The 25799-nt window shown below is 33.4% G+C and overlaps 1 protein-coding gene across 1 annotated transcript in view; it reads right to left on the reverse strand.

Annotated features, from left to right (window-relative positions):
* The window catches only part of CWC27 (CWC27 spliceosome associated cyclophilin), a 348895-nt gene that overhangs the window by 266356 nt on the left and 56740 nt on the right, over positions 1-25799 (reverse strand). The window contains exons 5-10 of the mRNA XM_044663601.1: positions 24266-24364; positions 19407-19510; positions 17162-17231; positions 3612-3691; positions 2223-2262; positions 857-1008 (exon numbers count right to left, since the gene is read on the reverse strand). Coding sequence (XP_044519536.1) covers positions 857-1008; positions 2223-2262; positions 3612-3691; positions 17162-17231; positions 19407-19510; positions 24266-24364 — 545 coding nt within the window. The remainder of the gene's footprint in view (positions 1-856; positions 1009-2222; positions 2263-3611; positions 3692-17161; positions 17232-19406; positions 19511-24265; positions 24365-25799) is intronic.

The raw sequence follows: 25799 nt of genomic DNA on the forward strand, positions 1-25799 counted from the left end.
AGGGGTGGGGTAAATGGGCATCAAATGGAACTCATTCTTATCTGAAATGTTTCAAAGAAAGCCTGATTATATATGTACAAATAATTTAATGTAGAAATGTATCAAACTCAACAGGGAAATAAACAGGGCTGTAAAAGGTAGAGCAACATGGAAAATAATACCAGGAAAATAAAAGCCATAAGTAAAACAAACTTCTTAATACTGAAGGGGAAAGTTAAAGAGGGGAAGAAGAGGGAAAAATTAGTATATTAAGTAGTGTCCATCAATTTTGGAATGGATAAAGAAATTCTGGTATATGAGTTCAATTGGAATATTAACAAGTGGTAAAAGGCCAAAAATATGATTTCAGATAATCCTGGATACTATGAACTAATGCAGTATTAAATAACATTTTGTAGAGAAAACCAATGTCAAAAAACTTAAGTACTCTGATCAATGTAGTATTACCAACAATGTCCTCAGAGAAAATAAGATGAAGCATGTTATTTACTTCTTGACCATGGTGCAAAAAGAAATATGTATTTTTGGAGATGGCTGCTCATTGCTTTGTTCTGCTCAACTATATTTCTTACAAGGAGTTTTCATGTTGGTTCTTTTTGTGGGGAGGTCTTGGTCTTTAGTCTTAACTTTGCATGTTTGTGGGATGAATATTTACTGACTGACTAACATTTAGTGGCACTAAATGAGCACAACATATAAAAATTCTCATCAAGACTATACACAGGCTAAAAAAATTCAAAGAATCACCAATCATTAAAATGTGATATTTTAATTATAGTTGAATAATGTATTTAAAATGCTATCAGAGAAAGAGATTTCCTAAAAATATACTGAAACACAAGCATATTTGACTCACCTGCGGCTAGCTGATTTCTTCTCTATTTCTTTGTCTGTTCCTTTAGCAGATTTAACATTTTCACTTTTATCCTTTTTCAATTTTTTAGCAATTCGTTCTTTCATTTGATTCTTTTCATCACTATCATATTCATCTTCACATTCATCTTCATTCTAGAGAATAAAATTTAATATTTGTCTTGGTAACAATTAGCCTAACAATCATAGAGAAAAAAACACAAATATTTTACAAACTGATCATTTACTATATGTGTTGCATAACATTTCTTGAGTGAACTGTTTTTAATGAATATAGATTTATGTTGTTTCATTGGTGGCCATGAAATACATTCATTTAACAAACATTCATTGCTTTCCTATGATCATAGGATTGTGTTAGGCACTGAGGGCCAATGATACCAAGAAAAATAAGGCATGGATCCTGCCTCCCAAGACTATATAATTAATTCTTTCTACTTGGAAACAAAAGAAGTCTCTATTCAAAGATATTTTATTTTCCCAATTACATGTAATAAACTTTCAATATATGTTTTCTGAAATTATAAGATCCAAATTATCTCTCTCCCTTCCCTTCCCCATCTTGTAGATGGTAAGCAATTTGATCTCGATTATTCATGTATTATCATGCAAAACATACTGGTCACTATTGTAAGAGAATACTCACATAAAATTAAAACTCCAAAATAAAACCATAAATAAACTTATGTGAAAGATAGTATGCTTTGATCTATATCTGACTCCAACAGTTTTTTCTCTGGAAGCAGATAGCATTCTTTATCATAAGTCCTTCAGAATTGTCCAAGATCAGTTTTATTTATTCAATAGCTGCATTTCATTGATTTAAAAAGTACCTTGCCTATTTACATATTAGAAGAAAAATGACTTTTAAGTTTTTTAGTCATATACTTAACACCCACCTATTTTTTTAAAACCCTTACTTTCCATTTCAGAATAGTTCCAAGGCAAAAGAGAAGTAAGAGCTAGGCACCTGGGGTTAAGCGACTTGCCCAGGGTCACCTAGCTAGTAAGTATCTGAGGCCACATTTGAACCCAGGACCTCCTATATCCAGGCTGGACTATCTCTCCACTGAGCCAACTAGCTGTCTCTCACCAATCTATTTTAAAAACTTAAATCTTAATACAATCCTCTGTGACAAACCTATAGTGCAAAACTATTTATATGGAAGTAGAATAATGGCTTTTTAAAAAAAACATTGAAGTTATCATTTCTCACATATATTTACAAATATTTCAGGTAAAACACCTAACCACAAATAATTAACAATTTAATATTACAAAATTAATTACATTTTAAATTTTTCATCCATAAATAGTACAAAACTATTTATATAAAACTTATTACTCACATTATCTGAATCTCCTGTCACTGAATCTGCACCCTTTTCACTAAAAAGAAACAGATGATTCATATAAATTTCAGATTCTCTTTGAAATTAATAAGATTACTAAAATAGTTTTTAAAAATTGCAGCCTATTTTCTAGACACATTAGCTCAACTAAATTTTTTCACTTGGGTCTTTACTGCTCAAAGGTAGTTACTCATACAAATGGAGTTTCTTGATTCACAATAAGAAAGAGATACATATTGTCAAACTGATTTATTATGTCACTGAACCAGATTAAAGGCTCTGAACATTTCTAATGTTAACATGTTGAAAAATCTTTGGGAAGAAGTTTCTGTTGTGTAAATTCTGGCTAAAGAATATTCTTTATATCAAATATTCTTAAATGTTTTGCTATTAGTAAGACTTCTTACAATGTTCTAACTTTAAGAAACAAGCATTTTACTCCCGCTCTCAACTGTAATCCTCCATGTCACACACTATTATGCATAAAATTCATTGACAGTCTGTATATAGATATGTCAAGTTACTTCTATTACTAAGGCTCAGAATTTCTTGGACCACAATCCAATGTAATAGGCTGAATGAAAGCACAGTACCTATTAAGGAAGACTGCATTCAAGAGGATCACCAAAGTAAGATGTGAAAATTTGACAAAATAATTCCATTCATAGAAAAAGATTGAGCAGTCATTCAACTATTCATTCATCAAGTAATCAGAAAGAATCTAATCAAAGGTAATCCTTCAGCCCCAAAGAGGAACAACACAGATCACAGATTTGTTATATAACAGAAAACAAAAAAAAAAATTATATTCAATGTTTTAGAACAAAACATTATTGCTGGTTCTTGGAAAAGAGATTCACTGTTATACTTCAATGAAAACACTAACATAGTTGAAAGTATGAAAGATTTAGTCCAAGTACATCAAGACTTTGGCAAACTAGATTTTAATTAAACATCAAATTTCTTTTTTTTCTCTCTTATTCTTTTATTTTTCCCAATTACACATAGACAATTTTTAATATTTGTTTTCTGACATTTTGCAATCCAAATTCTATTAAACATCTATTAAACAAAAAAATTTTTAAGCAAACTCAGAATAATGAAAATATTTCCAACCTACAAAACTTTAAAATTAATCTTAATTTACTTTTAAATTCGACAGTAATAATACAGTAATAAACTATATGTTTTTCTCCATATTAAAAGTCAAACACAAGCTTAATAAAGGGTCATATTGCTGATAATCAAAGAAAATAAATTATGATTCCATGCACCTTTTAAAAGAGATCAATTTGGTTCTGCCAAAAAAGAATTAAAATACTATAACAAAAAAGTGCCCCCCCCCCCACAACCATGAACTTGAGAATGCACTAATATGATACTAACCTTTCAACAACTGGAACTGAACTGAGATGTGGATCATCCTTGAGCAAGTCATGACTACTTTTGCTTTTTCCTTTCATGCTCTGAAAGATAACATTTAATAGACATTATGAATGGGGAAACTGAGTTTACCATCAAAAATATAGCATGGTATAGTACAAGAGTACTGGACTTGTCATCAAAAGTGATATGATAAGAGGGCAGCTAGGTGGCTCAGAGTATAGAGTCGGGCTAAGAGACAAGATCCTGGGTTCAAATCCTGGCCTCAGACACTTCTTAGCTGTGTGACCCTGAGCAAGTCACTTAACCCCCATTGCCTAGCCCTTACAGCTCTTCTGCCATGGAACCAATACACAGTACTGATTGTAAGAAGGAAAGTAAGGATTTTTTAAAAATTAAAAAGATGTAGTTTCAAATCCCAGTTCTATCATTTATTAGTGATGACCCTGAATGTCTCTATGATACCAGATGAACTCCTCTGACTCCAACCTCTTTGAATGTTCTGAGCTAGCTAATAAATTATACAGACACTAACGATGATTTTATCTAAAAGTGGGTTTATGATTCAATTTTGAGAAGGGAAACTATTACATGAGGGAGTGGATAATTTCTCTAGTTTTACTCTAGGGTTAAGGACTATGCTAGTTAGTTTTAGCAATTTTGGTAATTAACTGAGACTATTTCAGAGCAACCAATCCACTAGAATTCCTTTAAATCTAGAAAGAGATAAGTGAATAAGGATATAAGCAGAAAGGAGTGGTGGAACAGTCTAATTGTCCAAGCATACAGTCCCTGGTACATATTAGGTGCTTCATACATGCCTCATATTGTTTTTAAATATGGAAGTTAAATTCTTTATGACAATAAAGACTGGATAGTTTGCCGAGCAAATCAATAATAACTTATAATTCTATAATTTCAAAAGAACCTACTTCTTAGACAGTTAATATGAAAATAAGGCATTATTCTTTAATATTTAAAAAAAGATTTGATTAGTATATGTTCTCCTTATACTAACATATCTGTATGTATTACAACTCTGTGCTTTAATAGGTGTTCTTAGAATAATTAAGATCATTGGATCATACATTTAGTCCTGGGAGAAATGTTCAAGATCAATCATGAAGCCCAATTTCTTTGTCATTATATATGACAAAGTTGGGGTCCAGAATAGATAGATGATTTGCTCAAGGTCACACAGGTAATAAGTGGTAGACAGTCAGAAGTTGAACCAGGTTCTCTGACTTCAGATCTGGTATTCCACTGTTATAATTAGAAAGTCAAGGGGGCAGCTGGGTGGCTCAGTAGATTGAGAGCCAGGCCTAGAGATGAGAGGTCCTGGGTTCAAATCTGACCTCAGATACTTCCTTGCTGTGTGACCCTGGGCAAGTCACTTGACCCCCCCATTGCCTACTCCTTACCATTCTTCTGCCTTAGAACCAATGTACAGTACAGATTCTAAGATGGAAGGTAAGGGTTTAAAAAAAAAAAAAAAGAAAAAGAAAAGTCAATCAGTATGCAAGGGCCAACCTTCTAGGGCCATGTTTTGGACCTTAGGCAGGCTGTTTCACAGTCAACACACATATCCTGATTAATATTGAAATAAATCTTGGCTAACATTAGAAGGAAACTTGAAAAATATAATGGATTTAGACATAAATTATAATTTAAAAGCCATATTTTAGACTTGGCAGCAAATAGACAAATTATCATTGAATTATTTTCCAATTATATTTATACAATACTAAACAATTTTAATAATCATTAAAATGAAGCATGGTATAATGGAAAAGGCACCCACTACTCCCAGATCTATCAGCAGACATGTGACTTTTAGGAAACACACAAACTTTCAAAGCCTGTTTCTACATTTGTGGAAAAAAATGGATTTACCATTATATCCCTGTTACTTTAGGGACTACTATAAGGGTCAATTGAGATGAAAGATATGAAAGCATTTTGTAAATTATTATATTATATATTATATAAATAAAATACTTATAGCAGTAAATATATGTGTGTATACGTATATTGGCTTAAGTGTGTAAAATATGTATATTTATAACATGTATGCAACATGTATACAAGCATACCTCACATGGTGGGTTCCATTCCAGACAACCACAATAAAGCAAATATTGTAATACAATAAATCACATGAATTTTTTGGTTCCCCAGTACATATAAAAGTTAAACTTTACACTAAACTGTAATCTATTAAGTATACAACAGTATTACATCTAAATATATATATATATATATATATATATATATACACATACATATATATATGTATATATATACTTTAATTAAAAATTCCTTATTGCTAAAAAATGCTAACCATTATCTGAGGCTTCAGTGAATAACAATCTTTTTACTGGTGGAGGATCTTGCCTTGATATTGATAGTGGCTGACTGATAAGCATGGTGGTTGATGAGAGTTGGGATGACTGTAAAAATTTCTTAAAATAAGATAATGAAATTTGCCAAATTGATTGACTCTTCCTTTCATGTAAGCACGTAAAGGCCATTGTAAGTTTACTAATTGGTCCAATTTTAATATTGTTGTGTCTTACTTAGGGCAGTGATGGCAAACCTATGACATGAGTGCCAAAGACAGCACAAAGAGCAATTTCTATGGGCACACAGACACCCTGTCCCCATTAACCCCATTCATTACTAGAAAGGCAGAGGTACATGGGAGGAGGTGCTTCCCACCCCCTCTCTACCATGCCTGACGATATTTTTTCACATCCCCTGCCCCTCTGCCCAACAGCCCAATGGCATGTGGTCTGGGGGAGCGGGATTAGGAATGGCACTCTGTCTGGGGGGTGGAGTATGGGCAGGGACTGGCACTCCATGCCTAATAGGTTCACCATCACTGTCTTAGAGAATAGAGAGGAGTGAGCAGAGGAATACAGATGAAAAAACAGCCAATTAGTAGAGTAGCCAAAACATGCAAAACATTTATCAATTAAGTTCACCACTTGGTATGGGCATGGTTTGTGGTACCCCAAAATAATTACTTATAGTAACATCAAAGATCACTAATCACAGGTTATCATAACAGACATAATAACCATAATAACAATATTGTTATAATAATAATAATAATAATAATAATAATAAAACAAACTTGAAAATTTTGAAATGTAAGAACTGACAAAAAGTGACACAGAGCTGTAATGTGAGCACATGCTATTGGAAAAAGAGCCTTGACAGATTGCTTGATGCAAGATTGCCATAAACCTTTAATTTGTAAAAAATTCAATTTCTACAAAGTACAATAAAACAAGGTATATCTATATATTTACAACTAGAAGTTTTATATGTGCATACACAGATTTATATTATAAAAGTGAAATTTGGGAGATGCCATCTTTAAGTATATATATGTATTTTCTATGGACACGTGGAAATTATCAAACTACATTTCCCGTGGTCCAACGGGTTTCCGGTTCCGGTTCTTTGGGCGTGGGGATGCCTACGTCTCCACGCAGAGAACAGTTTAAATCTCCGGGGTGAGACGGAACTTCCTCTTTAGCTACCTGAGCACATGGAGGTAATAATAATGGCGCAGGCGGCAGTTTTAAATTCTTATAAGCGCGTGGTCTAATGACTTTATCTATCAGCATGGCTTTAATTAAAATACTAATTTATATTATTATATCAGCCTTTATTAATTTTAATCTTTATAATATGTATATATAAACAAATATACATACATATGTGTGTATATACATATATATGCTAGGGCAAAGAAAACAAAAAAAAATTTTATAGCTTTATTCATGTCATTTTTTCCACCTAAAATTTCCTTTTCTCTAATCAACAACGATCAATATTTTTCATTTCTTTTAAGATCTTGCTCAAACTTTCTCTAAGTCAACCTCACTCTGATCCCTTATGTTCTAAATTAGTTGAAGAAAGGTCACTGATAAAAAATGTCAACCAGGGTCACAGTAAGACAGCATCATTTCATTAGAGGCTTTTCCTTGAGTGTGACAATGGCTCATTGAACTTTGGACTTTGGAGTAAAGTGGTTTAATTACTTAGCCCCTCCCATTTTTCCAAGCACAGACTTCTGGGTTAAGATGCCTTCAGAGTAGAAGCAGGGTACTGAACTCTCCTAACCCAAGTACACATGATACCTCAAAAGGACACAAAAACCAAATCCAGATGGAAGGGACCCCACAACAGGATGCAGCAATGAAGGTACGTGGGATCGGGGCATTTCCACAGTATAAGGAGGTGAAATGGCTCTCACTAAAATGCGAGCTGATCACCCCCTACCCCCACACCACCTACAGTTCAAAAGCCAGCACACTAGAGTTACTGCAAGCTTGGGGCATTCACTAAGTTCCTGGCAACTACCTGGGACCACCAGGGTCTGGCTCCTGAGAGCAGCAAGACTTAAGAACCCAAGAGGCTAAAGAGCTCAGACTTTGAACTCGGACCTTGAATACAGACCTTGGGCAGGGACTTAGGGCAGAGGGGTGCTGGACTGTGGAAGCAGAGCGCTAAGACTCTTAAAGGAGCTTCAAGCAAAGGAGAAAGCAAGGGGACCACCAGGAGGCTTGACCCTGAAAACAGTTAGACTTGAGACCCCAGGAGCACAGACCTTGGGCATGAGAATAAAGCTGAGAGGAACAGCACTGCGCAGTGACTCAGGCAAAAAATGCTCCATAGCTCTATAGACAGAGAGCTTTTCTGCCTCACCCAGACTTCTGACTGAGAAAGAAAAACAGCATAATAATAATGGCAAGCAATGCCCAAGAACTACCCAAGAGAAGAACAAGAAGAAAACATTAACACAAGATAACATCTACACAGAAAAAATCCAGACAACAGAGCAGACAGCAGAGGAGGACAAACAAGTAATCACATCCAAAACTTCCCAAAAAAATAAAAATTGGTCACAGGCTCTTGAAGAGTTCAAATCTGAGATCATGAGAAAAGATGGAAGAGATTTGGCAAGAAAAGTAGGAAATAGCTCAAAAGGAAATTAATAGTTTAAAAGAAAGAAACTCCCAATTAGAGAAAGATGCCCCAAAATCAAAAGAATTGATAAGCAAACTGGAGACTAAAATTAAACAGCTGGAAAACAGGATAGAACAAACCAAAAAGGAAAATCAAAAGATTATAGCAGAAAACTAGTCTCTAAAGACCAGAATTGGGCAAGTAGAAGCCAATGATCTCAAAAGATAGCAAGAACTAATAAAGCAAAATCAAAAGAATGACAAAAATAGAAGGAAACATGAAATATCTCACTGAGAGAATGAAAGATCAAGAAAACAGCTATAGAAGAGACAATTTGAGAATCATTAGTCTTCCTGAAAAATCAGAAATTAATAGAAATTTGGACACCATACTAAAAGAAATTATTCAAGAAAACTGCCTTGATGTCCTTCAGCAAGAGGACAAAATAAGGCAATGAAAGGATCCATAGATCACCCTCTACACTAAACCCTCAACAGTCAACCCCCAGGAATATAATCGCCAAATTCAAGAGTTTCCAGGTTAAGGAGAAAATATTACAAGAAGCCAAAAAGAGGCAATATAGATATCAAGGAGCACCAATCAGGATTACATAGGATCTGGCAATCTCCACACTAAAAGACTACAAGGCTTGGAATGATATTCAGAAAGGTAAGAGAATTGGGTCTACAACCAAGGATCACCTACCCATCAAAACTGACTATATACTTCCAGGGAAAAGTATGGACATTCAACAAAATAGAAGATTTCCAATTATTTGTAAAGAAGAGACCAAAATTAAATAGAAAGTCTGATATCTAACCACAAAAATCAAGAGAAACATGAAAAAGTAAATAAGAAAGAGAGGGGAGAGAAAGAATACTCTTATTTTTAAAATTGCTTCTTTAAGGGCTTCAATAAGATCAAATTATTTGTATTCCTATATGGGGAAATGTTATGTGTAATTTTCAAAAATTGTATTCACTAGTATAGTAATTATAAGAATTATTCATAGATAGAGGTTGGAGTACTAAATAGTCTAAGACAGTGATGGGCAAACTATTCCCCATAGGCCAGATCCAGGCTGTAATTTGCCCATTACTGCCTTAAGCGATGAAGCAATTAATGCTTAAGGCAGTGATTAATTAATTAATTAAGCATTAATTGCTTCATTGTTTAAGGCAGTGATGTGTAAATTAAGGCCTGGATCTGGCCCAAAGGGAATAGTTTGCCCATCACTGGTCTCAGATGATATGGGAAAAAAAAGTGGAGGTGGAGAGGAATAGTAGATGGCACCAAGAGAAACTTGAATGAATAAGAAAAATTGGATAATCTATAACACACAAAGAGGACATGGGAATGGAAGGGGAGGAATACTATTATAAGAAGGAGAGAAAGAGAGCATTAATAGGTAATACTTAAGCCATAATCTCAGCAGAATTAATCCTGAAAGGGAAGAGTAGCTATATACACTGGGATATAGAATTCTATCTAACCCTAAGGAGAAAGTCAGAAGGGATAAACTAAGGGGAACAGGGGGGTGGGGAGTTCAAAAAAGGGAGGGAAAGAGACGGGGGAGGGAATTAATTAGGCCTTAAAAATTAAAAGAGGGGAACAAAAAGGGAGGGGGTGGAAAGGGAAGTAAACTAAGGGAGGGAATAAAGGGGACTGATTTAAAACAAACCACTGGGTTAAAAGGTAATAGTGTAAGAAGAAGAGGCAGAACTAGGAGAGGATATCAAAATGTTGGGGAACACACAGCTGATAATTATAACCCTGAATGTGAATGGGATGAACGGGCCCATAAAAAAGAAGCAAATAGCAGAGTGGATTAGAAAACAAAATCCTACCATATGTTGTCTACAAGAAACACACATGAGGCAGGTGGACATACATAGGGTCAAGGTCAAAGGCTTGTAATAATTAAAACTAATAGAGACTGACATTAAAAGAAGTAATAACTTAATCAAGGCCATGTTGGTAAAATAAAGAAATGGCCACATGCCTGGCTAAGATCTATTTCAAAAATGCCGCCATCAGCCATTTACCTTCCTTACCTTCCCTGACCTCTCCTATGTAAACCAAGAGACAGTCCCAAGCCCGACCTCCCACCTTGTTACACGTCATCACGTCAGAAACTGGAAACCCAATGAATAATGGAAAATGTAGTTTCAAAGTCCACCAAATGTCCACAGGAAGTCTGTCACACATCTAAGTATTCCAAGGCTCAAATGAGCCTCAAATACCTCTCAATGGAACCCTCAAAATTCCAAATAACACAGGCTAGAGCAAAACCTATGGGGCTTCAACTGAGAAAAAGAAGGGAGAAGTAGTCAATAGTAAAAATAGATCTGATTAAGAGATAGAGAAGGTAACTACATCCTGATAAAAGGCAGTATAGACAATGAGGAAATAACAGTACTCAACATGCATGCACCAAATGGTATAGCATCCAAATTTCTAAAGGAAAAATTGGCAGAGCTCAAGGAGGAAACAGATAGCAAAACTATTCTAGTGGGAGACTTGAACCTCGCACTATCAGATCTAAATAAATCAAACCAAAAAATAAATAAGAAAGAGATATGAGAGGTGAATGAAATCCTAGAAAAATTAGAGTTAATAGATATGTTGAGGAAAATAAATAGGGACAAAAAGGGATACACCTTCTTTTCAGCTGCACATGGTACATTCACAAAGATTGACCATGTACTAGGGCATAGAAACATGGCAAATAAATGCAAAAGAGCAAGAATAATAAATGTAACCTTTTCAGATCATAATGCAATAAAAATAATAATTAGTAAGGGTGCATGGACAGGCAAATCAAAAATTAATTGGAAATTAAATAATATTCTCCAAAATCAGTTAGTTCAAGAACAAATTATTGAAGAGAATGACAATGATGAGACATCCTACCAAAAGCTGTGGGATGCAGCTAAAGCAGTACTCAGGGAAATTTATATCCAAGCACAAATTTTTTTTCTATGTTTCTCCTTTCCTCTAATATTTTAAATGTATCTGTGTAAATATCATTGCTTCCCATCTTGTTGTTGTACAGTTGTTTTATCATGTCCAACGCTTCATGATTCCACGAACCCAGCTGTCCATGAGATTTTCTTGGCAAAGATAATGGTGTGGCTTGTCATTTCTTCCTCCAACTGATTAAAGCAAACAGAAGTTACAAATTCCTTACCCAGGGTCACACAGCTAGTGTGTCTGAGGTTAGATTTAAACTTAGGTCTTCCCAGCTATAGGCCCAACACTTCATCCACTGAGCCATTTAACTACCTCAAATTTCCCATCTACTCTCTCCTAATATGTGGAGAGACTCTAAGCACTTTAATGGTATGGACTTGATTTTTTTTTTCTTTGTATCTCAAGGGTTTTACATTCAAACAATGTTTTACATTCAAAAGCTATAATTCCACCCCCCAAAAAAATTCCTACACTAGAGAATTTCTCTTCCGGGAACTTCCTGAACCAAAGCAGATCACAACTCACCTAACATTTAGTAGTTAAGTCTTAGGGATTTGCCTGAGGTAGATAGGTTAAGTGACCTGCCAAGAGTCAAATAGTTAATAATGTTGGAGAAGATTTGAACCCAAATCTTCCTGACTCTAAGGCCTGCATTTTAACTATTATAAAAAGCTACTTCTTGAGTACACATACAGGGTACCTGATAAATGTTTGAATTGAAATGATAGTTCATATTCACAGTTAATGGAAATATTATTAACTCCATTTTATAAATGAGTGCCCTTCAACTTAAAAAGTATAAGCGACTGATTCGTAGCTACCTAGTTAATAATTTTCTGACCTAATTCATCTTATTCCTAATGCAGTTTGCTGTTTTATGAACCACACCAAGATTCTTCCCTGTGCCATATTGCTTCCTGCCAACCAACATAACTTATCCTATTATTCAGGCACTTATCTATTTTGTTCATCAGACTATTATGAAAAACACTGCCAAGTGCTTTATGAAGTCATATGTTTATTGTAGTCTTCTAATGTACTTGTCTAGTGAGCAGCTAGGTAGTATACTGGATAGAGTGCTGAGCCTGAAATCAGGAAGGTGAATCTTCTTGAGTTCAAATATGGCCTCAGACACTTACTAGTTGTGTGACTCTGTTTGCCTCAGTTTCATCATCTGTAAAAATGGGGGAGAAGGAAATGAGAAATCATTCCAATACCTTTGCCAAGAAAATCCCAGCTGGAATCAAAAAGAATCAGACAGGACTGAACACAACCAAATAACAATAATAACAAATAGCTAGTAAAAGTCTTAAAAAAAATAAAAGGAAATGAGGTTATTTTGGCAAGTCACAATGTCTTAGAGCTTTAGTTTTCTCACTTGTAAAATGATGGGGTTGGATGAAATGATTTCTAAAGCCCCTTAAGGTTCTAATATTCTATACAAACATTTTGTGAGGGATTAAAAAACTGAGTAAAGAATGGAAAAAAACCCAGGGAACCCAAAGGGAAAGGAAGGGAAACTATGGTTTGTCAGAATCAGATGAAGTAGACTCTGCCAAAAGATGCTGAATATCCTTTAATATTTAAAGTTGACTATATCATCATCTTTTATATATAGCAAAGTTTAGTTCAAGTTTTACTTATTCTTAATTTGTGATCATTCAGACAGGGTCTATGGGCAGTTTACCACTGATGAAAAAAATGAACCAAGTAAGAAAAAAATAAACTCATTCTCGTTTTTCTAAAATATCCATTTATTTCTAAACAATGTAACTGTAATGTTAGCAAAGAACTTTAAATCAGATTAATTAAAAAACACTTTTAACCAACTTCGAAAGATGAAGTAAACATTTATTACAAATCTATTTTATGAGATGCATTGGGAGTACAAAGACAAAAATGATTCATTAAAGCTAACATTTAGTTGAGTCCAGATATTTTTACCAAAGCTACTTGAAAAAGAATAAAGCTAAATAAAAGAATGCCTGCCCTTTGATCCAGCCATACAGACTTGTACGAAAATATTTATAACCGTGCTTTTTGTAGTGGCAAAAAACTGGAAAATGAGGGTATGTCCTTCAATTGGGGAATGGCTGAACAAATTGTGGTATATGCTGGTGATGGAATACTATTATGCTCAAAGGAATAATAAACTGGAGGAATTTCATGTGAACTGGAATGACCTCCAGGAATTGATGCAGAGTGAAAGGAGCAGAGCCAGAAGAACATTATACACAGAGTCTGATACACTGTGGTAAAATCAAATGTAATGGATGTCTGTACTATCAGCAATGCAATGACCCAAGACAATTCTGAGGGATTTATGGGAAAGAACACTACCCACATTCAGAGGAAGAACTACAGGAGTGGAAACACAGAAGAAAAACAACTGCTTGAACACTTGGATTGATGAGGACATGATTGGGTATGTAGACCTGAAAAGACCACACCAATGTAACTATCAATAATTTGGAAATAAGTCTTGATCAATGACACATGTTAAAACCAGTGGAAATACACATCAGCCATGGGGGGAAAGGGGGAAGTCGGCGGAGGGGGAGAAGGGGGAAGTCGGGGGGGTAAAGGGGAAAGTAGGAGCATGAATTATGTAAACATATTAACTTTTCAAAAAATAAATATTAATAAATGTTTAAAAAAAAGAATAAAGCTAAATTTCTTTTGAAACTTTCTATGTCTAAAAATTTTCACAAATTGAGGCAGAACTTCTCTCTAATTAGTGACCTTTTACTGGACACATACCCACACGACTCATGTTTCTGTGGTGGTCACACTCTGAAAAAAAATATACACACCATTATATTAACTCTCCCTATCATCTATCCCTTAAGATAGTGTTCCATCTAAGAATATCTTTCTTTCTCCTATATCACATACTTTCTAATTGATACCTTTTGTTTTCCATTAAATTTCAATTAGTATAGCTAGTAAAAAAATGACAAAATGTTTAATAATAATGCTTTCCCTTGTATAGTGTCTTTTCATCAGTATTCATGAGAATATAACATTACAGATGATAACATGATGTAAGTTGTCATGCTAATCATATGCTAGTACAATGGTTTTTAATATCCTTAGTGAAGAATAATGATTGTATTCAATATTTCAATAAATTATAGGAGTTTTCATATTTTTTAAAAAAGAATAATATTCTAGAGTCTGGAAGTAACATGGCATTCAAAATGGCATTCATATTCCCTTTAAGCTTAGTTGGGACGAATTGATTGTATAGCACAAACTATGTACAATATTCAGTAAACTTTAAATATATCAATTTTTTTCCACATCATGGCACAGTAACCAAGAACAGCAGTAAAAAAGAGATGTCCTATTTTTAAAATACATGCTGCCATACTAAAGTAAATGGAATATAAGATAATTTTCTAATGTGGCAATCCTGAAAGATAACTGTCTACAAATTTTTTATATTAAAAATATTTTTAAATTAATTAATTAAAAATTAAATTTTATATTAAAAATATTTTAAAGGATATAATTGACACATACTTAAAGTTACTAGATTTCAAATTCATAATTTAAGCTTATGTAAATGAACTTTTTAAAAGATCAACTGACTAGTAAATTTTCATGCAAAAATTCTTTTCTACCTCATACTATTTATGCCTTGGTATCTCAACGGATCAGAGATCTCATCACAAAGCCAATGTGAAGATCTAACCCACACTTTCTTATCCAGTTAGGACTGATGAAGGTTGTCTTCCACGAAATTTTGGCCTAACATGCTGGTGACCTTCTAAAATTTTATGAGCACTAATATAAGTATTCAGGTTGCAAATTCATTGTCTTATTATTTAAGAGAGATATACTGATATGCTAACTCATGTTCAGTCTGGGTCATAAACTTGGATTGTAAAGTCAATCTCTTTTGAGTGGCTGAGATTCTGTATTATTCAAGAACTTCATACAATAAGCACAGTATTACCTGAGAAAAAATGAGCTCATCAAGTAATAAAAAATTTTAAAAGTCAAGGACAGAAACCTAGAGAACATCTACAATTGGGGGAGAGCAATAAGCACAATAACATTGACAACCAGAAGTATTATCTGGGAAAGAGATGAGGTCACTGAGAAAAAAGAGAAGAAAAGGGGACCAGGTTAAAGTCCTTGAGGACACCCATAATTCAAGGCTAGGAAGGGGACAATGAACCAGCAATCAAAAAAGAACAGGAACCAGGTGTCACAAGGTGGTCAATAGCGTGTTTCAAAAACTGCAGGAAAAGTCAAGGAAGAAGGAAGACAAAGAAAAGGCCACTAGATCTAGCCATAAAGAGTTAGCTGAGGATCTTTGAGAGAGTAGTTTCTGGGCAGACTCAGAACTGGAAGCCAGACTGCAAGGAATAATTCAAAGACTGTAGATTGAGGAAGCTGAGGCAGCTAGTGAAGATTACTCTTTTTTAGGAGTTTAACAGGTACGATGGAAAGTACTGTACTTAGAGTGATGGGACCTGAGTTCAGATCCAAATTCTACCACTTACTGCTTTATGTGACTATGGGCAAGACACTTAAACTGAGGGCTCAGTTTGCTCATCTGTAAAATGGTGAGGTTGGAATAGATAGCCCTCCAAGTTCACTTCTAGCTTAAAATCTATGTTCCACCAAAAAGTGAAAGCAAATATAAATATAGGACAGTAGCTTGGGTGTACAATAGGAGCAAATAAAAGTTCTTTTAAAGGATGGGAGAACTGAGCTTGGAAAGAATAAGCAGAAACAAAAAAATGAGAAAACTATGAATAATTTGTTAATAATGCTCCTGAAGGTGATATGGTAGGATTGATTGGATTGAGGTGATAAGGAAAAGGTTAGCCATGGCAAGAAAAGTCACTTCATCCTGAGCTTGGAGCAAAGGAGAAGGCAATGAGGGAAAAGGTTTTGAGGAAAAGAGATGAGAAATGATGTGGATTATTTCTGCAAAGTAGGGGCAAAATTATCTGCTGAGAGAGGGAGCAGATGGCATCCACTGATAAATATGGACATCTTTGATGGTAGAAAGGAGAAATTATAGCTGCCACTGATTTAAAAAAATTAAACAGTGGTACTAATTGCTATTATTTTTAATGTTTTAAATTAGTAAGACTTTGGGGGAAAGACAAAAGTCAAGGTAGACATGTTTTTAGGAATTGTTCCTAAAAGTTCAAAAGTTCATAGAGAAATCAATCTGCCACCTGTTCAATGAAAGAACCTCCAAAAATACACACAAAAGTTATATTCTGGGATAAAAGAAAAACCAATTAAGCAAAGGAACAAATCATTCCCATTTTTAATTTGCGAAGCTAAAATTCTGAAAGAAGGAATATGAAATATATTCAAAATGCTATCCAAAGATTTTCTAGCTTCTATTACAATAAAGACACTGGGATAAAATACCTTAAGAGGATAATGCAGTATAGAGGACATATATCTTACAACATTCAAATAAATGTTCTCTGGCTAAGAAGCCTAATTTTGAGAGATTCCATTATATAGAAAAGAAAAAAGAAAAGTGATAGGCTAAATTTGATATTTTCCAAAAGGTACCAAAAGAAATATCTTACAAATCAAAAGAAAAAAAATCGCAGTTTCACCTGACTAACTCGGTTTACTTCTTCTTCTTCCTCTTCAGCTTCTTCTCCAAATGAAAGTAAACTAAAATTTCTAGTAAAAGAAAAAGATTCATAAAACAGTATTCAAAAGTATCTTATTTTCTTTTCCAAGAAATAGACCTAAATGTTCAAGAGTAAATAGGTACTTTTTATTTAAAAAAAATAAAAGTTATAACCTAATTTTGATAAAATGCACTATTATCTCAATTTGCATTACTAAGCATTTCCTAAATGGAAAAAAGGTAAGCCTTTTGCCACAGAGCACAGATGTTCTCAAGTTGTTAGTTCTGAGAAAATCAAACCAATATTTACCCTAGAATCTACATATTCAGATATGTTGGCATAATCATCATTCCACGAAAATTAAAAATCTCTGAACTTGACAAAAGGCTGGTTATGTAATTGGAAATTTCTGAAAATCTTGCAAATGACTCCCTGAGAACACTGAAAAGATAAAACAATGCATTATCTAACAAAATAATCTGTAATGTTTCATTTTACTCATCAAAATCTATTATGCAAAAATCATATACAAACAAAAATGCCATTCAAAGATAGATATTGGAGAAAATTGGGCAAACTGTCTCCTTTCTCAATTTCTCAACTTAAAATAAAAGGCAATTAGGATTAATGGAATAAACACTAGAAAAGAAGTCTGAAGATATGGGTTTTAGTCTCGGCTTTGCCTTTTACTAGTCTTCTCACTTGGGACATCTCACTTCACTCTGACCCTTGGTTCATCCATTTGTGAAAAAGAATTGTATTCATTCAGATGTTTTTAACCTAGAGTCCACAACCCCCAGCTAGATCTGTGGATAGATTTTAAGGGGTCTGTCAACTTGGATAGGGAAAAAAATATATGCTTATTTCACTCTAATTGGTTTCCTTTATAATTCTATAAGTACTACTCTATTCATTTAAAAACGATTCTAAGAATGTTTCATCAGGGTATCAAAGAGGTCCATGACACAAAAAATAGTTACGAACCCCTAGATTAGATAACCTCTAAGGTCCTTTCTAATGTTAATGTTCTATAATTCAAAGCTCAAATAAAATAAGTGGTAAATTATCTTTTTTTATATAAACTTTTAAAGGAAAATGATTTAAAAAAGTAAGATGAAGACGGTTTCACAAATCATCAGAATTAAGAGGGAATGCTTTTGCAGATATGGACATAGTGAAAATATCAACTCTATAACTTATAATGTGATTTTGACTGATTGATTTAGTCTGGGTCTGTAATTTCCCTTGCTTAGGGGAGCTCCCAGTAAGGAAATGCCTTCTACCAGCTGCAATTTGGCAACTATTAAACAACATGTAAACTAAGAGTGTTGCCTTTGGCAATGAGAGATTAAGTAACCTGTCCAGAATCTCATAGCCAGTATATAACAAAAGCAAGCCTTGAACACATTTATTCTAGATTCTGAGGCTGGTCTTTCAGCTTCTACACGAGAAGGCTTCTCTTGATTATTATCAGAAAAAATTATTTTCAATTTTATTGTCATAACCAACTGGAAAATCAATCCTAAAGTCAATGATGGTGACATTTTCATACAGATAATATTTGCCAGAATGAAAAAATAAATTAGATAAATTCAAAATTAGGTAAGACATTATCTTACAATAATATGTCATTTTTATAATTTGATCTCTATTAACAAACTGCCAGATAATTAATTTGTTTTCTAATATATGTAGAAGAGTAAAACCTAATAATTTAGAATACATTTATTTTGAATTTGTGATGGGGCATAAAAGGAAGTTTATTTTTCCAATATTAAAGAGCACTATGTAAGAAAATCTGAAATGAATTAAAAGTACAAACTTCTTTCAATCAACTTGCCTACATCCCCTTACATAAAGTTTGTCTTAAACCATAAAATCTTTTGCCACCTACTCACTGAAGCAAATTCTTTAAGAATATCTATTAAAATCTATATCAGATTGTTTATGATATTAGGGAGAGGAGTGGGGTGGGAGTGTGGGAGGGAGGAAAGGAATTTTGAACTCAAAATATTTTTTTAAAAAGAATGTTAAAAAATCTATTAGAATACTTTAAATAAGCTTGAATTTAAACTATATATTTGAAAGCATTCAATCTGCATTTAAAAACATTCTTTAACTCAGACTTCTAAGTAATTCAAAATAGTCTTTCACCAACTATAGGAAACTAGGAAAACCGATAATTTAGTGGTATTTTTCATATCTGAGAAAAATCCTTGATTACTTTGTGCCTTTAGTTGTCAATTTCTTTACTTCTTCCTCTGGTTTCTCCTTTTTTGGCTTCTTATTGTCTCTTGGTATGATGTCATCAAAAGGATTAAACAAAACCTAGGAAAGAAATAGTTAAAACATTATTTTAAAATATTTCTACATATTTAATATAACCAAAATTATTTATTTTACATTTTGTAATTTTTTCTAACTCTTGCTTGGTTTTAAAATCTTTCCTTTCCCAGAGATCTGACAAGTATACTATTCTGTGTTCACCTAATTTACTTACAGTTTCCTTCTTTATATTCAAGTCTTTCACCCATTCTGAATTTATCTTGGTGTAGGGTGTGAGATATTGATCTAAACCTAATCTCTCCCATATTGTTTTCCAATTTTCCCAAAAATTTTTGTCAAATAGTGGATTTTTGTCCCAAAAGTTGGGCTCTTTGCGTTTATCATACACTGTTTTGCTGACATCACTTACCCCAAGTCTATTCCACTGATCCTCCATTCTATCTCTTAGCCAGTACCATATTGTTTTGATGACCACTGCTTTATAGTATAGTTTAATATCTGGTACTGCTAAGCCACCTTTCTTCACAGTTTTTTTTTTCATTATTTCCTTTGATATTCTTGATCTTTTGTTCTTCCAAATAAACTTTTTTTATTTTTTTTCGAATGCAGTAAAAAAGTTTTTTGGTAGTTTGATAGGTATGGCACTAAATAAGTAAATTAATTTGGGTAGAATGGTCATTTTTATTATGTTAGCTCATCCTACCCATGAGCACTCAATGTTTTTCCAATTGTTTAGATCTAGTTTTAATTGTTTGGAAAGTGTTTTCTAGTTATGTTCATATAATTCCTGTGTTTGTTTTGGTAGATAGATTCCTAAGTATTTTATATTGTTTAGAGTGATATTAAATGGTGTTTCTCTTTCTACCTCTTGCTGCTGTGATATGTTGGAAATACATAGAAATGCTGATGATTTTTTTTACAAACAAAAACAATGCAACCAAAATCAGAAGGGAAACAACAAATTGGGAAAAAAATCTTTATAACAAAAAATTCTGACAGAGGTCTAATTACTCAAATATACAAGGAGCTAAATAAATTGTATAAAAAAATCAAGCCATTCCCCAATTGATAAATGGGCAAGGGACATGAATAGGCAATTTTCAGATAAAGAAATCAAAAGTATCAATAAGCACATGAGAAAGTGTTCTAAATCCCTAATAATTGGAGTAATGCAAATCAAAACAACTCCGAGGTACCACCTCACATGTAGCAGATTGGCTAAAATGAGAGCAGGGGAGAGTAATGAATGTTGGAAGGGATGTGGCCAAATTGGGACATTAATGCATTGCTGGTGGAGTTTTGAACTGATCCAACCATTGTGGATGGCAATTTGGAACTATGCCCAAAGAGCGATAAAAGAATGACTGCCCTTTGATCCAGCCATACCATTGCAGGGATTGTACCCCCAAAGAGATCATAGATAAACAGACTTGCACAAAAATATTTATAGCTGCACTCTTTGTGGTAGCAAAAAACTGGAAAAGGAGGGTATGCCCTTCAATTGGGGAATGGCTGAACAAATTGTGGTATATGCTGGTGATGGAATATGTAAAAGTGAAATTTGGGGAATGCCATCTAAAAATGTATATATTTCTATGGACAAGGGAAATGCATCAAAACTATATTTCCCGTGATCCAGCATGGTCCAACTGGTTTCCGTTTCCGGGTCTTTGGGCTTGGGGAGGCCAACGTCTTGATGCAGGGAAGAGCTTAAATCTCCTGGGATAGGAGGGAGTGGCCTCTTTGCCAGTAGGCTCTCTTGGCGAGCAAACAGGAGACAGTAAAGGAGGTGGCAGTTTTGAATGCTTACAAGCGCGTGGTCTGATAACTTTATCTATAAACATGGCTTTAATTAAAATACTAATTTATATATTTATACGAGCCTTTATAATTTTTAATATTTATAATTACTATTGTGCTCAAAGGAATAATAAACTGGAGGAATTCCATGTGAACTGGAAAGACCTCCAGGAATTGATGCAGAGTGAAAGGAGCAGAGCCAGAAGAACATTATACACAGAGACTGATACACTGTGGTAAAATCAAATGTAATGGATGACTGTACTATCAGCAATGCAATGACCCAAGACAATTCTGAGGGATTTATGGGAAAGAACACTACCCACATTCAGAGGAAGAACTACAGGAGTGGAAACACAGAAGAAAAACAACTGCTTGAACACTTGGGTTGATGCGGACATGATTGGGTATGTAGACCTGAAAAGACCACACCAATGTAACTATCAATAATATGTAAATAAGTCTTGACTGACCACAAATGTTAAAACCAGAGAAATGCAAGTTAGCTACTAGGGGGTGGGGGTGGGGGCGGGGAGGGGGGTTGAGGGAGGTGAAGGGTAAAGTAAAAACATGAATTATGTAACCATGGAAAATTTTTCTAAAAATAAAAAACTGAGAAAAAATATTTCTATAAAGCAACTTTACTTAATAATTTCTCAGATTGTCCCTAGTTTTTCCATTATTCAGTCAGGATCTCTTAAGTCTTCTTCATTATTTTTTCACTTCTCTCTAGACTCAAGACCTAAACAGAAGCAATGATAGCACTTATGTGGATTTCTTTTGCTTTACTATATTTGTTACATGGGTTTTTATTCCCCTTTCTTTCTCTCAGTTAATGGGGAAAGGATTAGCAATAATGATGCCAAAAAAAAAAAGAGAGAGAGAGAGAGAGATAGAGAGAGAACCATTAAAACATTTCTTTAAATGCATAGAAGAGAATAGAAAAGAAATTCAGAAGGATGCAGAGACCAATAGGTCTATCTTCAAATTAACATGTAGAATATTTTATACTTTTTCCTAAAGCAAACTGCATGAAATGGAGATTCATAATTTCATATTGAATCCTCATTTTGTGTTCTGTTGTGTATATGCAAATTCTTCAGAATAAAAAAAATGGCAAGAATATTATGAACTATGAAACTGATTTACAAAAGCCATTTTAACAGAATGTTTTCTCCCTCAAAGAAAGAACTACCACATTTGGACTTTAATACCACAGTTACTTATAGAAGTAGAATTGGCTTTAAGGAGAAAAAAAGATGGGAAAAGCAGCTAATCAGACCAAGCATATATACAGAAGATTCAAGCTGGAGACAGTACAACTGTGAGTTCATTAAAAGACTGACATACAAGACACAGGAAGGAACTGAAGATTTCAAAGTCATGGAAAAAATATTAGCCCTATCAATACTATAAAAGGTGACCAAGAGAATATCAATAACTACCAATATGTTGGGTATCCCCAAAGTCTTAGTGCAGTTTTAATATTTAATAGCAAAATAACTATCACATAACTAATTACCTACTAATAGCTTAATTTTCTAATACTTTAATTGAAATGAACAGCTAAAATTTTAATAGTTTAAAGCTGGACTAATACTTTTGGAACAATACATATATGCCAATTAATTCTAGCAGAACTTCTACATTACTAACCATTTTTTTCTATTAGGATATAGTAACATTCATTTTCATTTTTTTAACATTGCTTAGTGTTCAACATGTTTAGTGCTTTTTGAATCTCTTCTGAAAGAACAAAATCATGATACGTGTGTAAATATATATTCATATATGCATTATGAATATGTATATATGGGTAAACATATGTGTATATGCTATACACATGCATACATGCACATTAGGTTTCTGAGTACTTTATAAGCCTTGACTTTCATTTTTTAAACCTAACTATATTTTTTAAACTAACCATATTTTCCAATGCACTATTCTCTCTTGTACCTGCCTTAGTATTAAAAGTCACCAAGTATCAAGGTGAATATCAATTTGATTTGGAGAATCTTTTCCAAAATTCATGTATAAGCTACAATTATTTTCATGGTAATCTTTTTCTTTAAACTAATCATAAATACCACAAGGTAAGATGATTAAATGTCTATCAAATTATGTTTCTTGTCTTTGGACATACAATAAACCAACAGCATCAACTCTTTAATTACTGCTCCAAAGGGAATCTATGATCTATCCTTCCATTTAGAAATAACTTCCTTTTGTTTTCTGGTTTCATTTATATCTTGAGAATATCAGTATATACATAGTCATATTAGTATGACATTTTGTAAGTCACTGGACAGAGATCTAACATTTAAAGCCAGAGCATATTTAAATAACACGTGATTCTTAGCCCTACTTGACCTCTGTTCTACAAGTTTACTACTATCAATGAAAAAAGCTGAGAAGCACAGAACTAAAAAGCACTTTTTTACCCTTTTTGTTTGATTTGACCAGTCCAAAGATGTTATCATCAAGCTCAATATATACATATTTACATGTGTATATTACATATAGACACATATATTATCTGGATTTATTACAAATATATATATGTATCCATACAAATACAAACATATATATATATATATACATATATACACATATATATAAAACCTATTACTTCAACCAAAGTCTTAAAAGAACTAATGATAATTGTAAAAAGTGAAATTTGGGAAATGTATAAAACTACATTTCCCGTGATCCAACATGGTCCAACTGATTTCCGTCTCCGACGTCTTGACGCAGGGGAGAGCTTAAATCTCCTGGGTTAGGAGGGAGTGGTCTCTTTTTGGCGAGTAGGCGCTTGGCTAGGAGGCAGTAATGGAGGCGGCAGCAGTTTTGAATGCTTACAAGCTCGTGGTCTGATAACTTTATCTATCAACATGGCTTTAATTAAAATACTAATATATATATTTATACTAGCCTTTATCATTTTTAATATTTACATAATTTATTCAAGATAGAAGCCTCATTGATAATACCCACCTCACAACTTCTTATTTTATGTGGATTCAGTGGCCTTTCTTCTTCATTAATGTCCACTTCTGTCAATCTCAGCATATTGTAAACTGTATCTCCTGTTACCTAGCAAATAAAAATGTTTAAGAAGTTTAAAATATTCAAACATTTAAAATAAAAAGATATATGTAATATTAGAACATGAAAGTAAATGCATATTTATTTAAATTAAATATAGCAAAGAAAACTATTTCTTCATAAAAAAGGAAAAAAGTGAGTTATTTAATGAACTTTAGAGGAAACTGCCTGGTAACTATTAAATATTCATTTTCTACAACAGCACACATTTAGGATTTCTTTGATTTCCTCACTAGCTCTCCATTCCAGATAGCTTTTCCTTCCCTACTGCCTTGGCTTTCCTTTGTGTATTTTCTTCCCCTATTGGATTGTGAGCTCTTTGAGGGCAGAAATTGCCTTTCTGTTTTGAATTTACATCCCAGTGTTTAGGACAATGACTGGCACATAGTAAGCACTTAATAAATATTTCCTGAATGACAGAGTATTTTCTTTCAAAACTAAGCAAATGTTCATGCTTAAGAATCTGAGAAAAACCTGTCCCACAGAGAAGATTTAGACAGTCAATTTATAAAAGTACATATAGGATGTTCAAGTATACAACACTGACCTCATGTTCACCACTGAAATCTCAAATGTTCTAGAAGCATTAGTCATAGACATTTTTGAAAAAGAAAAGAACAAACCCAGACTTATAAAACTAAATCCTTCCACAAAAGAGTGATCAGAGCAGGAAGATTCTAATGTTTATTTTCATGGCCAAATAGCACTGTTCAGTTGAGTTGATAACTTTATTTTAAGTTTCCATTTTCTTCAGTTTAAAAACAGCTAACATTTCGCTTGGATTTCCAATTTAAATTAATTTTAACAATAGTGTTTATATGCTTTCCTTCACTATGATCATAAATTCCAGCTTTGATCAAAGGATGGGAAAGTGGATAATAATAAACCAGCAGAGGGAGCTATAGACCTGTGGATCTAAAATGCCAAGTTTTTGGGGTTTTTTTTTTAATTCTTATGGTAAAAGAGAAGATGGAAAGTGGCAGGGTGGTTCAGAGAGTATATTCAAAGAAAAGTCTACTAAAAATTAAGTCAAAGAATATATAAATTAATAAATTCCATATAAGAATTAGTTTTGGAGCAAAATCCGAACAAACTGGAAGGAAAGGAAATATATATGTGTGTATGTTTTTACATAGTTTATATAGATATAGATATAGATATAGATATAGATATAGATATAGATAGCCACAAAGTCACTTACATATCTCAACTTAAATAAGTTTTTTTCCATTTTAACCACTGGTAATACTATCAGTAAAATTAATTGTGACTAGTCAAATTCTACTCATCAATAAGTATATATTAATTAACTAACGTATGCTAAATGCTGTGAATAAAAAGAGAAAAAAGATGGTCCTTGTCTTCAAGGAGCTCACAATCAAAAAAAAGGAGACAACAAGCAAACAAGAATGTACAAACAAAC

This window comes from Gracilinanus agilis, chromosome 1 (genome assembly GCF_016433145.1).
Source record: "Gracilinanus agilis isolate LMUSP501 chromosome 1, AgileGrace, whole genome shotgun sequence".
Classification (NCBI taxonomy): domain Eukaryota; kingdom Metazoa; phylum Chordata; class Mammalia; order Didelphimorphia; family Didelphidae; genus Gracilinanus; species Gracilinanus agilis.